The sequence below is a fragment of the Gracilinanus agilis genome, chromosome 4, assembly GCF_016433145.1.
Source record: "Gracilinanus agilis isolate LMUSP501 chromosome 4, AgileGrace, whole genome shotgun sequence".
NCBI lineage: Eukaryota > Metazoa > Chordata > Mammalia > Didelphimorphia > Didelphidae > Gracilinanus > Gracilinanus agilis.
The window spans coordinates 386,672,948-386,688,375 of record NC_058133.1 but is presented as its reverse complement, the minus strand read 5'-3'; the positions used below and the strand labels follow the sequence as shown (position 1 = coordinate 386,688,375).

General features: G+C 34.7%; 1 protein-coding gene across 1 annotated transcript in view; it reads left to right on the top strand.

The window, feature by feature from the left end:
• The window catches only part of SAMD3 (sterile alpha motif domain containing 3), a 70,536-nt gene that overhangs the window by 21,524 nt on the left and 33,584 nt on the right, over window positions 1–15,428 (top strand). The window contains exons 4-6 of the mRNA XM_044674515.1: window positions 5,246–5,431; window positions 5,992–6,076; window positions 11,606–11,773. Of these exons, the coding sequence (XP_044530450.1) occupies window positions 5,246–5,431; window positions 5,992–6,076; window positions 11,606–11,773 (439 nt within the window). The remainder of the gene's footprint in view (window positions 1–5,245; window positions 5,432–5,991; window positions 6,077–11,605; window positions 11,774–15,428) is intronic.

The following is a 15,428-nucleotide window of genomic DNA, read 5'->3' as shown; positions in this document are numbered from 1 at the left end:
AGATAGATAGATAGATAGATAGATAGATAGATAGATAGATAGACAGACAGAGTATCTTTCATGTTTCCATTTTTCAGTTCATTCTCTAGAGGTGAACATTCAACAGTTATTTTTCAAGTATAAAAAATGTAGCTGCATGTCTCAGTTCTACTCATTACACATTTCATGATCTCAGGTAGTTCTTTCCAAATTAAAAAAAAAATTTAATCTGTTCAGAATTTTTTACAGTTCAATAGTATTCCATCACAATCATATTTGTTTAGTCATTTCCCAGTTGATTGACATCCCCTTGATTTCCAGTTCTTTGGCACCATAAAGAGACCTACTATAAATATTTTGAAACATAATAGTTCTTTTCCTTTTTCTTTGATCTCCTTGGGAAGCAGATGCAGAAAAGGTATTACTAGGTCTAAGGATACATGCAGTTTTTATTACTCTCTGAGCATAATTCCAAATTGCTCTCTAAAATGGTTAGATCAGTTCAAAGTCCCACCAACAGTGTTTTAGTGCCTCCATGTTTTATATCCCTTCCAACACTTATCATTTTTATTTTGTCTTTTATCATTTTAGCCAGTCTGATAGATGTGAGAAGATACTTCAGAATTTTTTGGTGTACATTTATCTAATCACTAGTAATTTAGAGCATTTTTTCATATGCCTATAAATGGCTTTGATTTTTCCTTTTGAAATCTGTCAATTTACAACTTTTGCTTATTTATCATTTAGGGGATGGCTCTCATTCTTATACATTTGACAAAGTTCTCCACATATTTTAGATATGGAGCAAATATCTAAGAGACCGTCTATGAAATTTTTTTCGTAAAACCAACTTCCAGATATATTTATTAATTCAATGGTTTTCTTACATTCAGTTTTATTGATCTTGTCTTTAATTTTTAGGATTTCTACTTTGGCATTTAGTTAGGGGGGGTTAATTTGTTTTTTCCCCTATTTTTAAAAATTCATTTCAAATTCATTTATATGCTTTTTTTTCTATTTGTTATGCTCAGTTTTGTTGTATATGTTAATCTTTTTTATAAACCCAGCTCCTTTGTTCTTTGAAATATTGTTACATGCCTTCTGTTTTTTTGTTGTTGTTGTTGATGATGAAGCTGCTAAATCTTGTATTCTTCTGATTGTAGCTTTACATTATTTAAAATATTTTTTCTGGCTTACTATACTATTTTCTCCTTAAGCCGGGAGTTATGGAATTCAGCAATGATGCTTCTCTGCATTTTCATCTTTGCAGTGGTGACCTAGGAATTCTTTCAATTTCTAGTTTACCTTCTGGCTCCAGAACTTCTGGGCAATGTTCTTTAATGATTTCTTGAAGTATGGTGTCTAAATCTTTTTTTTCATAACTTTCTGGTGGTACAAAAGTTCTTATATTATCTCCCCTTGATTTATTTTCCAGGTCAGTTGTTTTTGTAATGTCTCATATTCTCTTCTATTATTTTATTCTTTAGATATTGCTTTATTTCTTATTGCCAGAAGAAGCCATTAACTTCCCCTTGTCCAATTCTAATTTTTAATGAGTTATTTTCTTCTGGGAGTTTCTGGGCCTCTTTTCCAATTGTATGATCTTTCTTTTATAATATTCTGGGTTTTCTTATATTGCTCTTTTTTCCCCTTAGTCTTTCCTAAATCTCACTCATTTAGCTTTTTAAGTTTTTTTAAAGCTCTTCCAAGAACTCTTTTGGGGCTTGTGACCATTTGATGCTTTCTTTTGATGTTTTAGAAGTAGGTATTTTAATTTTGCTGTCCTCTGATTTTGAATCCAGGTCTTCTCTATCCCCATAATAGTTATCTACAGTTGGGTTTTTCTCTTTGTCTTAGTTTAAAAAAATTTAGTGACCAAACCAATAAACTTAATTGTTAGCTTCCTGATAGCATTGGACTCTGTTCCCATGGTAGAGGGAATAACACCTCAGGTTAAAAAAATTTTTTTGTTTGCTATTTTCTTTGGCCCTATTTAGTTCTTCTCATTTCTATTTTCCAGAACCAGGTGTAGTTCTTGCTGTGGGGTGCAATATTCAGGGGTTTATTGACCTCAGATGCCCTAATGAGATTCACACACATCCTATTGTTTTGCCACTACAAGCAGAAAGCTTGCCTCCCTCCTGGGACAGTAGCCAGTGACTCTACTCTCTTATAGGCAACCACAGCCAGTAGGGCCCTAGTCCCTCAGCAACTGCATTCACTGATGTATAATCCCTATTTACTTCTCTTATTAAGCCATAGCCTGGGAGAAAGCCTGTGTCTGGTCAAAGCATGTGGGTCCCCAAAGTCCTTTCCAATTCAGTGGTCAAAGCCCAACTATAGGTGAATAGGGAGCTACTCCCAGGGCTCACTGACTGGTTCTGATATTTGCCACTGGGATATAAACTCCTAAGTCAAGCAAACAAGATGAGTCTACCTACTCTGGCCCCAGGGATCACTTATTAATAATTTATAAATTTTATAGAGCTATATTAATGTCATTATTATTATTCTATTTTAAAAATATTTTTCTATCCTTTATCCCAGTTTGGATCCTTATCTGCCTATGGCAATAACCTCCTAATTGGTTTTATTTCCCTTCTAATCCTTCTCTAGAAATAAAGCTTATTGATTCCTTGGTATTTGCTCCAGGATGTTTACACTATCAGGTGATATTGAAGACTGGGGGATCAGAGAGCCTCCTCCTACGTTGTCCTTGGTAGTTCTGCTTCACTTTTAACTCTTTTCTATTTTTGTCACTTTTGGCCTTGATTCTGTGCAGTTATTTTTTATTATGAGGGAATTTGGAAAGCAAGGTTGTCTCATGCCTTACTCTAATATCTTTCCATAATCCCTCCCCCAAAACCTTATTCTACGAGGTAGGAGAGAGGAGAGAGTCTTCTGGAAATAGGGTATACACCTGTGCAAAAGCATGGACATTGTGATCAGATTGTGAGCAATGAGCAGTCCAGTTAGACAAAATGGAAAGTATATTAAGCAAGGGGTATATTAAGCAAGAGAGAAAAGTTCATGGAAATCAAACTGAGGATAGTTTTAAATGTCACTTTAGATAATCTTGTATTTTATACTAAAGGCAAAAGGAAGACACTGAAGATATTTAAACTTGGTGGAAGTGAACTTGATCAGATATGTGTTTTTAGGAAAATCAGTTTGATAACATTGTAGAGAAAGGTTGGAGAGGAAATATTAGAGGCAGAAGAACCATTAGGAGGCTATCACCATAGGCAGATGAGGATCCAAACTAAGGTAAAGAATAGAAAAAGATAATAATCAATAATGATGGCATAAAGTTCATAAGGCATTTGACAAATATTATCTCATTTTATTCTCATAAGGACCCTAAGAGATAAATGCAATTATTATCCCTGTTTTATAGATGAAAAACAGAGAGGTCAACTGATTTGCCAAGGGTCACACAACTAGTAAGTGACCTCCTTACTACTTTAAGTTCTAGGCTAGCAATTTGTAATTACTTTCCTTCTAGAACCTTTATAGTAATCATTTTAAGTTTGGGGGTATGGACTTGTTTTATATGTATGTGTATATTTCTGTACAAAACATACACACATATTCTGATTATTTCCTGTGCAATCCTTTTTTTTTAACTGTTAAATTTCTGACAGTTCTGAAGGACTTTATGACAAAGAATGTTATCTACATCCAAAGAAAGAACTGTTGGAGTCGGAGTACAAATCAAAGCATAATATTTTTCACTTTAATTTATTTGAGTTTTTATTTTGAGGGTTTAGTTGTATATAATTATTCTCTTATGAAATTGAACAATATGGAAACATGCATGATAATACATACATATATTTTGCATGATAATACATACCTATATTTTGTATGATAATACATACATAACCCAGATAAAATTGCTTACCATTGCCAGGAATGGGGAGGGAAGGGAGAGAGGGAGATGATTTGTATTCATATAACTTCAAAAAATTTATGTTATTACATATAATTGGTAAAATAAAATATCTTTACAAAATAAATAAATAAACGCTTATCTTCTGCCTCAGAATTGATTGTAAGTCTAGGTTCCAATGAAGAAGAAAAGCTCCAAACTTCCAGTTTTTCCTCCAGATTATGAAGTTATATTGGAATTTTCTTTCTTTTGTTAAGATAAAAAGGGTTAGGGGCTGCACTGAGCTGCCCAGGAGAATCCTGGCCCAGTTAAAAGATTGAGAGTAGACTGAGCAACCATTTGGAACTCACGATTCAATAGTTTGGCCATGTTCTGGCAACTTCTGGGTCTTAACAAAGACCCAACTGTCCTGTAATAAAGTAATGGTACAGGAGTTGAAGTTTAAAGTCCACCTCATCTCTTGAAATATCCACCAATGAGGTGAGTTGTCATGCCAATCAAAAAAAGGACACAACTCTTTTTTTATAAGCAAGAGACAGGACTTGCTTCAATGCTTTTCCCTTAGGATTTTTTTTAAGCCATTCTTTGTTAGTAGATGCATGCATCTATAAATAAGCAAAATCATTCCAGGAGAAATGGCTCCACAGTCTTTATTGGCTGAAAATCTGAATGCTTTAGTTGTAAGTTAGCAGCAAAGTTGGGATTTGAATCCAGGTGACCGAATAATGGGATAACAAATTTAGGTAAATGAAGATGCTTCAGAGGTCATCTTCCTCATTTTTCACTTGAGCAGACTGTGACCCAATGAGGTTAAGTTACTTGAATAAGGTCATGCAAGTAGGGAGAGATTTGAACTCAGTCTTGGACTCCAAATTAGTGCTCATTCCACTCATCCAAGCTATCTCCCGACTTAAAATGGCAGAATGGATTCTTACCTGCCACTGTCTATCGTAAGTCTCTGGTGGTGTGTAAAATGTAGTGGATTTGTAATTAATAAATCTTGGCACTGCAATTTAACAATCCTCACTGTTAACCATTCTTGCCTTTTTGATCTTTGGGTGAAAAGTACTTTTCCGAGGTGTTTGGATAAACTTGTTGGTAAGGGTCTTGACAGAACCAGATTTTATCTTAAAATTAATTTTCTCCTAGAAATTTTTCCAGCATAGCAAGCCCTGCTCCATTTGAAAAAATGAAAAAATAAATAACACATCCATCCACCCAAGTGACTTCCTAACCAGAAAAGCTCCCAGAAAGCAAATGACATTATTGTTGCTTAGAGCAAAGATAATGAATGAATGAATCTATAATGAGAAATGAAGGTATATATTTTGATTTGTTATTTTCTGTTTTGTTTTGATTTGGTTTCATTTACAGAAAAAACATGAAACATCTTCTAGCAAGGAATAAGGCATTACAGTGGACAAAATCCTATATTTTACCAGATTTCCCATATGATGTCAAATGCATGTTAACTGAGCAAAAGTGTCCAGATCACAGCATGAGGATAAGGATCATTGAGTTTTTACAGGCAGACATGACAAAGTATTTGGAAGGATCACTGTAAGTATGAATTTTCCAGACATCTTGCCTAAGGCGAGCATCTGTTCACAATACAGGCTTTAAATCATATGGACTTGTCTCTTTTCAGTGCTTAAATGATAAATTTCTGAAGCATTTCAGCAATGCCTGTTATTCAAATGTCTATTCACATTTGTTCTTAATAGGTCTCTTAAGTAGAGAAGTTTGAGGAAACATGATCACCATCCGTCTGCTATTATGTAAATCCCAATTTTGCTAAAAGGAGAGAATACAAGCTTATTTTTGTTAATGATGTCTTTGTAGAAAAGATTCTTGCTCAGATACTGGTTGGTCCAGATCAAAGGTATCAAACTCAAGGAACTCCCAAGCAGAATTAGATTAAAACGTAATTAGAAAATGTTTAACAAAATAAAAAATATATAATATAACATAGATAATGTTAATTTGTGATTGTCTAAGTCAATATGTGGCTATAGGGATCCAATCCTATTGAGTTTGACACCGCTATTCTAGATACCCTTCCAACTCCCTTTTAACTCAAGAGATTCTTCTAAATCAATTTTCTCTTCTTGTTTAAATAGTTACCCTACTACACAACAATACAATGATGTTGTCAATGCCCTGCTTCAGGCATACCCATTCCTGGATGAAGATGGCAGTGGTTTTGTAAGTGTATTCTTTGTCTTTTTTTTAGAAGCTAAACTAGACAATTTTCATTACATAAAATAAAAAAAATTATTTCACAAGTAAAACTAATAGAGTTAAAATGAAAAAGGGTTTGATTTAATGGGGGGGGATTTACAGAAAAATTTGCAGATAAAGATCTGATATCCAATATGTATGGAAGTGATTTAATTATACAAGAATGATGGCCATTTTCAAAAAATAAATGGTAAAAGGGTATGAATAGGCAGTTCTCAAAAGAAGAAATCTACACTATCAACAGCTACATAAAAAATGCCTTAAGTCACTAATAATTATAGAAATACAAATTCAATTGATATAATTCTTCTTAACCTTAGTTAATTTTAGGTAATTGTGTGCCTTTGTATAAGAATCGAACTCTTCATTTTCCTCCTTCAAGATGTTCTTAAATTCTGGTCTCTAACAAGCATGTGTTTTCTCCCCCTCTCATCTCCTTAAAACAAATGTAGTAAAATAATATAAATTACTTCATTAGCCATGTGCCAAAATTTATGTTTCATTTTAAGTTTTAAGATCATTGCTGCTCTATCGGGAGGTGACAGTATACTTCACCACTGGTATACAGAATTGTGGTTGGTCATGGCACTAAACAATATTATCAAGTCTTTTAGTGGAGAGTTAGACAGCTCAATGGATTGAGAGTTAGTCCCAAAGACAGGAGGTCCTGTGTTTCAATTTGGCCTCAGATACTTCCTAAGGTATGTGACCTTGGGCAACTCACTTAACCCTCATTGCCTAGCCCTTACCACTCTTCTTCCTTGGAACCAATACTCAGTATTGATTCTAAGACAGAAGGTAAGGGTTTTAAATATCATTAATGTATATTATGTGACATAACATGCATTAATATATACTAATATATATAAAATCTCAAGTCTTCCAAAGTTGTCTTTCCATTGTGGTTGTTATTAAATAAATCACTCTCCTCTGAGTCACTGCACATCAGTTCATACAAATCTTCATGTTTCTTCTAAAACCCTCTCATCATTTCTTATGGCCCAATAAATAGTCCATTGATTTTCTGCAAATGACTTTTCTTAGCCTTGATTAAATATGCACAAAATGAGAATACTTGGGATCACAAATTTAGGTTTGAAAGGGAACGTTAAGGGAACATCTCATCCAAACTCTTTCTTTTATAGATAAGGAAACTAAGAGCTAGACCTGTGAGTTGAAGCAATTTCCCTCAGGTTACCCCAGTAGAAGGTGGCAGAGATGAAAATTAAACCCTAGTCCTGACACTGGATCCATTGCATCCTCTCAATTGCTCCTTCTACCTTGGGGATGTAGAATTCCTTTGACCCCAGGTATATAAACACTATCCTCTGGTTTAAGGTGGAAGCCACTATTTGTATAGCTGTTTAAGGTTCAATTTTTGCTTGGTTTAATGAATATTAAAGAAAGGCTTCATTTTGTTGTTCAGTCATTTCAATCACATTAGGCTCATTGTGACCCCATATGGGGTTTCTTGGTAAAGATTCTGGAATGGTTTGCCATTTCCTTCTCCAGCTCATTTTACAGATGAGGAACCTGAAGCAAACAGGGTAACGTGATTTGTCCAGAATTATACAGCCAAGTAAATATTTGAGACCAGATCTGAACTCAGATCCTCCTGACTCTAGACCCAGTGCTCTACCCACTGTGTCACCTCACTGCCAGTTAAAAATCATAACTGATGGCTATTTATTACAGAGTGCATTTTGCCCATGTGCGCCTTCAAAAAGTTTTACTAGTGAAGAGATGAACAAAATTGTTTAAGAAGCTATATTCCAAACGTGGGCATGAATGTTTTAAGCAGAAACATGAACAAGATAGTTGCCAAAAATTCCTTTGTAAACAGATCCAAATTTCTGTCATCTTTTTTTTTTGCTGAGATTGGAGCCAGTGGAAGTGTTCTGAGAATAGGAAGAGTGTGAAAACTTTTGTGAATGTTCAGTGGCATATATTATTCCAATGTGCTTAGAAACTGCCTGGAAAAGCTCCAGGGGAGTCCTGTATGTAGCTTCTCTAGTAGAACAATGTGGAGCCAGAGAAGTCATGAATCACTAGCAGAGCAGGTCTTAATGGGTCAATTTGCTCACCAATGGCTTCAGTTTTTCATAGGCTGTCCCTTATATCTAGAATGCTTTCACCCTTCATCTCTGACTCCTTGCTTTTCTCCTGGTTTCCCTCAAGATCCAGTTCAGATTCTAACTTGCAAGATGTCTTTCCCAGTCTGTACCTCACAGAATCCCCCAGTGCACCTTTTAGTTAGTGCCTTGTGAGTGCCTGTGAGATCATCTTCCATCCACTGGATATCTCCTATGAACTCAGCTATTACTAGAAGTTGTTAGAATGAGTTCTTTGAGGACAAAGACTGAGTTTTTTTACAGTCATATCTCTGGCACTCAGCAGAGTACCTGGTACACAGGGTGATTGTTGGCTCATTATTGCCCTGATAGCTGGGGGATGTGATACTTTTGCAGGTCTCCAGAAGATCTCAAGTCTAAGCAATGTGGTAATGTCATTGCTAGGACAGATCATAACTCCATTATGTCCTAATGGATAGTCTTTGTGAGTTGCTACGGTCAGAAAAAACGTATTTACCTGCTGATTTTCCTTTTACTTCTCTGTCCTTGCCTAGAGATATTAACAATTCTACAAGACCATACTCAAAGTTGTAAAAACTTGGGAGGAACTGCCAGAGATTAGGATTTGCTGAAACTAGAACGACCTCTATGATGAGGGATCACAGGATCATAGATTTTAGAGCATGAAGTCTCAAAAAAATATGTAGATATAAACTATGTCTTTTGTTTTTCTATTTATCAGTTCTTTCTTTGGAGGTGGACATTTACATGTTATTCCTCAAATATTAATTCTGTAGCTGGGTATAATGTTCTCTTGGTTCTATTTATTTAGCTTTTCATAATTTCATGTAGGTCTTCCCATAAAAAAAACTTTTTCTTACAGTAAAAGTAGTATTCCATCACAATAATATGCCACTTATTCATCCATTCCTCAAATAATGAGCATCCCCTCAATTTCCAGTTCTTAGCTTCCACAAAAAGAGTTGCTATAAATATTTTAGAATATGTAGGTTATTTCCCTTTTTCACTGATCACCTTGGGAAACAGACCCAATAGCAATTTTATTGGGTTTAAGCATATACACCATTTTATAACTGTGGGAATAATTCCAGATTGCCCTCCAAAATGATTGGATCAGTTCACAGTTCCACCAACAGGATTTAAATGTGATATCTATTGAATCCCAACCTCTTTTCAGACATCTCAAATTGGATGCACAGAAAATATCTTAAGCTCAACACGTCAAATCTCATGGCCCTTTCTTAGTCCTCATCCTTCTTGACCTCTCTGTAGCCCCCAATACTGTCAGTCATCCTCATCTCCTTAATAATCTCTTCTCTCTAAATCTTTAAGTGGCAGATTATACTGCATTTGTCCTTTTTCTGATTTTGCTGAAAAATTAACAAACTGAAAGGCAGATTGAGAAGTAGAGGTCCTTAAGAATTTATTTCCTTTACATTTACTTACTAGTAAATTTCCCATTAAACTCAAATTGTTTAGAAATCTTTCAATGCTTCATCATAGGGTTGAAGACTTCATAACTAAATCAAAGGAGAAGCATCTTATTTAATTTAAATTAACAATTTAATATGGAGTTGGGGGGCACTTAAATTGGACCTCTTTCTCTGACGCTCCATATTAGAGATTAAATTAGATGACTTCTAAAATACCTTCTGACCTCAAATATTTCATAAGTAATCTAGCAATGAAAAGAACAATTTCACTAGCATGAAGGAAGTACTCAGCTATTTCTAATATAATAGTTGGGAATCAACCTAAATTAGACCTCAAGGACATTTCACAAGACATCATGCTAATATTTTGTTTCCAAAGAAAAACAACATTAGTAGCAAAAACTCTATTAATTGAACTTAAACAAGGTAATCATGAGCAACTCATTTTGTTCTAAACCATAATCAGTCTGTCCTACCAACACCCTATACTTAAACAAGGGAAACACAAAATCTCAGTTGGAAAAGACTATAGGGGGTATCTAATCCAATCTATATCTGTTACGATTAAAAATGATAAAGACTGATAGTATAAGAGAAATTAATATTTTAATTGTCATGCTGATAGAGATAAATTATTAGACCACGCGCCTGGTAAAAACTCTTCAAAGTTACCGCCAGTGCCCGTCATTGCTACATAACCAAAAAAAAAGAGAGAGTCTCAAGGCCAACCTCTGAATTTTAAGCTGCCCTCTACATGGAAATGTCTTGACATCCCCATGTCCAAAACTGGAAACCAGAAACTCATTGGATCATGGGGAATGTAGTCTTAAAGTCCCCACGTGTCCACGGGAAGTTTGTAAGATACTTTTAAATGGCACCTCCCTGAATTCCAAACACACATATCCAAACAAGAATCTCTTCTTCAATATCCCCAATTAGCTGGCCTTTTCTTGATGATCTCTAGTGAAAGGAAATCTACTATTTCTTAATTCAACTCATTTTACTCTTCTAAAGGGGATTATTCTCACATACTTCTATAACCTAAATCTGTCTATCTGGATCTTTCACCTATATATTAGGATATATAGAAGAACTATGGTTCTTCTGTTTGAATCTAATTAAACCAAAATCTAATCACTCTTTTTTTAGGATAGCCCTTTATATAGTGGGGTGTGTGTGTGTGTGTGTGTGTGTGTAAAATGCTCTTACACACACACACACACACACACACACACACACACACACACACACATATAGACCTAGAGTAGACATTTCCAGTTCTTTTAAATGATCCTCAAGTACTCTCAAGTGTTGTCACCATCTTTTTTGTTCTTTGAAACTCTCCAGCTTATCAGTGTCCTTCCAAAAATATGGTGCCTGGAACTATAAACTCACCATTCTACATGTGGCCAAATCAAGCTACAATCTAACAGGATTCCTCTGGGGAATGTAGGAGGTTAGGAGGAAACTAGCGGGTGGGAATTCATAATAAAACCCTTTACTTTTTTTAGCACAGCAATAAAAAAAAAGGAAATAATATCCCAAGTTCCAGACCTTTTGTTTAATTCACTTGACCACATATACTTTATCTTCTTCTTTAAGAAGAAATCATACAGAAATCTCAAACTGTGATGAGAAGCCAATGGAATGCATTGCAGGTCTGCTCAACTATTTTTCCAAACATGAATTCTCACCATCACCATGCTGATTGCTATGTTAACCAAATAGGCTTCCAAGTGATGAGAAAAAAATACGTTTTTGAGAATTTCTCAGTCCCTCGTCTAGAAGACTTGTGGCCAAAGACCAATATTGCTTTTCTCTTTGATTTCAACAAATGAATGAAGTATGCATCCATGGGAAAAAGTCTCCAAAGCCAGAACTGACAGTGGATTGAGATTTCCTAGTTTATGGAGAGTTGTCTAAAGCCTTATCGAGAGTAACCAAAGTGTGTCTGTTATTTTATACAGTTTCTGTGGAAACGAGCACTCAAAGATCGCTTCAAATATGTTCGGAGACCCATAGAAGATGATGAGCAGGTGATGAGGAACAAATGTAAATTTGGCCACAGAAAAGGACAGACAAGGAAATCGCTCACTGAAATCAGGTGTGAAGAAATTCAGATTGTCCAGATAAAGGTAAGTTTGAACATTCTGACATCTTGACTGAAATTAATTTGTTTCCAGTTTATTTGAAAGTTGCATGATCTCTCTGAAAATACAAATGGCTAAAAAGGAATTATATTTAGGGGAAAAGGAAAAGAAACTACATGTTCTAAAATATTTATAGCAACTCTCATTACAGTGGCAAAGAACTGGAAATGGAAGGAATGCCCATCAGCTGGGGAATGGCTGAACAAGTTGTGGCATGTGATTGTGATGTCATACTACTGAGCTGTTAGAAATGAGAATTTATTTTTTATTAATTTTTAAATTAATTTTTGTATTAATCTTGAAAAAAACATGAAATGGCCTACAAAAATTATGAAAAGTGAACTATGTAGAGCCAAGAGAATATTTTATACAGCAACAGAATTAATGTTCGAAGAATAACTTGTAAATGTTCACCTCCAGAGAAAGAACTGAAAAATAGAAATATGAAAGACATAATTAATATATGTATATTTTTGGTCAAACAATGCCTTCTCTAATGCAAGAAGAGGAACAGAGATACCTGGGAATTTTAATGTTTAAAAGAAAAAAGTAATATACCAAATTTTCTTGAGCAACTTGTGAGTTGGTCTTGAAGTCAATCTCAAGAGTTCCAAAAATACTTTGAGCTAAGGTAGCATTGTATTAATATATATATATATATATGCACACACATATATATATTATTTATATAGATATATATTATGTACATATATATATATTGCCTCTGAAGGTGTGGTAGGCATTAAAGGACAACATTTTTTACATAAGCTTTCTGGTCAGACACCATGACACCATGTTAAAAAAAAAGTATTAGACCATTAATTCAGAGATGAGTTCTAGTCCTAGATCATAGACACATAGATACATCATTTATTAAGCACTTATATGGCAGACACTATGCTATAAATTTGTTATACAAGAAAACAAGATAGTTCTTTCTCTTTAGGAGTTTTCATACTAATGAGGGAAGACAGTACATGAAGGGGGTCCTGGAAAGAGGCAACTAGTTGGTGTAGTAGATAGAGGACTGGTTTATTTTTATGAACTTGAGTTCAAATCTAGCCTAAGACACTTAATAGGACAAGTAACTTAATCTTTGTCTACTTCAGTTTTCTCAACTATAAGATGGCAATGTAATAATGGAACAAGCCTTCCAGAGTTGTTGTGAAGATCAAATGAGACAATATTTATGAACATTTAGCACAGTTCCTGGCACAAAGTAGGCACTTAATGTTTCCTTTCTTTCCTTTTTTTCTTTCTTCCTTCCTTCCTAAAAAGCAGTAGGAAGTATGGGAGCAGAGTAGCACCCAAGCAGGGTTATAGTGAGGAAACTACTGGGAAAACTCAGTATCTTCATCTGTGAAAGGGAAATAGTAATACTTGTACTCCCTGTCTTAGAGGAGTTTTGTGAGTATTTTGAGGAAGGAAAAGCAAACATCTTTGTACACATTTAAGTTTTATACACTTCGGTTATTGTCATTCCCCCAGAAACTTCATTCCTGACCTTAATCCAGCATAAACCTTCAAATCCTGGCTCAGTCTCAAAATAGCTCAAAAGAAAACTTGTTTGATTTGCAAATTCTTTTGATGATGGAACAGAAGTCTGCTTGCCTCCGTTTTGTTATTTGTACTTTGAATGCTCCTAAGAGGCAGAAATTACATCAGTTATACATGGTCTGTACAGGGCTCAGTCCACTGCTATACCTAACATTGCATTTTGGTAAAAATGTATATTTTATGTATATTTCAATTTAATTTAAATAGCACAGTTGACAATTAAGATAAATTGGAGTTCTATTTTTCTTTGACCAAAAACATGTATTCAGTTGGAATATGCTCTGGATTTAGAGAAGGAAAATTCCTAGTCATTTTGAAACCAATTGGAAAAAAATGGAAATTTTGGAGGGGAGAGAATTAAACAAGTGCAGATGAGCTTTTTAAAGCACCTGTTAGTTTTTTAGTTTGGGAGCATAAGGGTATTATGGGTAATTTGGTTCAGCTATAAAATTATAATGTTTTCCATATTAAATTTAGAAGTGTAGTTTAGGCAAAAAGCACAAATTTATGAAGCAAATTTACTTTTAAATAGCTTAAAATTTTGTTGAAGATGCTGAAAGGGAATATAGCATCTCAATGTTTGCCAGTTTATGAGAAGCAGATGAGCACTTAAGTTAGTCAAGGAACAAACATTTATTAAACACCTACTATGTGCCAGGCAGATAGACTTCTCTACATTAGAGAAATAAAAGAAAATTATTTTCTAGACTTAATATTTTCTGAAGTTTCAAATTAAACTTAAAGATTTAGACAGCAGGATCTTGAATCAAGAGAAACAAATTTAAATCCTGGTTTTAGCACTTCCTGGCTCTGTGATCCCACTCTAAAATGATTTAGGCTGTTGACATTTTGGGGAAAGAATCTAAAGGGAAGAAAAGGAAAAAGAAATGTACTACTACTACTACCCACAATAGTAATGATAATCAGCATATAGTTTATGAATTATTAATATAGAATATCTAACATTTATATAGCACTTTAAGGTTTGAAAAGCACTTCACAAATATAATCTCATTTTATCTTCACAACAACCTTGGGAAATAGTTGCTATTATAATCCTCATTTTACAAAAGAGAAAACTGAGTCAGACAGCACAGTTAAATGACTTACCCATGATCACCATATTAGTATCTTAGGCCAAGTATGAACTCAGTTTGGCTCAACTCTTCAATGGTTCTTTTAATTTTGTTTCCTCAGCTAAACTGTAAGCTCCTTGAGATCAGGAACTATGATATTCATTTCTTTGTCCTCCACAGCACAGAGCGTCTAAGAGGCATGCTGCCATAAACTCATGCCTTTGTGAGTCTCGGCAGAAACTAGTGTGCATACACTTGCAGGGTCTACAAGAATTTCAGCTTGATTCTTTTACATGTACATACATCAGAACCCCACCTCCCCCAAAATGAAGAGCAGATTGAGTACTCTTTTTTTGGAGTAATAGAATCATGAAATCTTAGAGTTGAAAGAGATCTTTAAAAAATTACCTTTTCACTTTAGCTAAGGGAACTGAGTCCCAAAGATGTGAATAACTTTGTTAAGATGACACATCTTATAGAGAAGCCCTTCAGTTCAGGCACTGTTATAAACATCATGTCCAGTTGACGATCACTTTTCAAAATAAGTTGAAAAACTATTAGAGTAAAACTTTCAGTGCCTTGATACCACCTCCAAGGTTCATTCTGGCAGAATGGAATTGCTAGTCAGGGAGGGAGAGGAAAAAAAAACAGTCCTGGAATAGCAGGTGTGAGGAGTCAAAGGTGAAGAAAAATTAAAAGGAAACAGATGGTAAAGAAATAGCTTTTAAAATCCACACATGGTGTTTATATTAGCGGGTCTGAAAATGGCAGTCATGATTGACATTTGTGGGAAAGAAGAAAACATGGAAATAGAAAAGGCAAGTAGTAAAGAAAGATGGACTTTCCTAGAGTAATGTATGAAAAATGTGCAGTGTTTGTTCTCAATGAAAACATTACTAGTGAATCATATTTTTTTTATGGAGCATTTTTATTCCTTCATCAAGTACCCATTGAGTTGGTTGAGTCTTTTAACTTTTGTCTTCTCCCTATTTCTATGTATGCTTGCA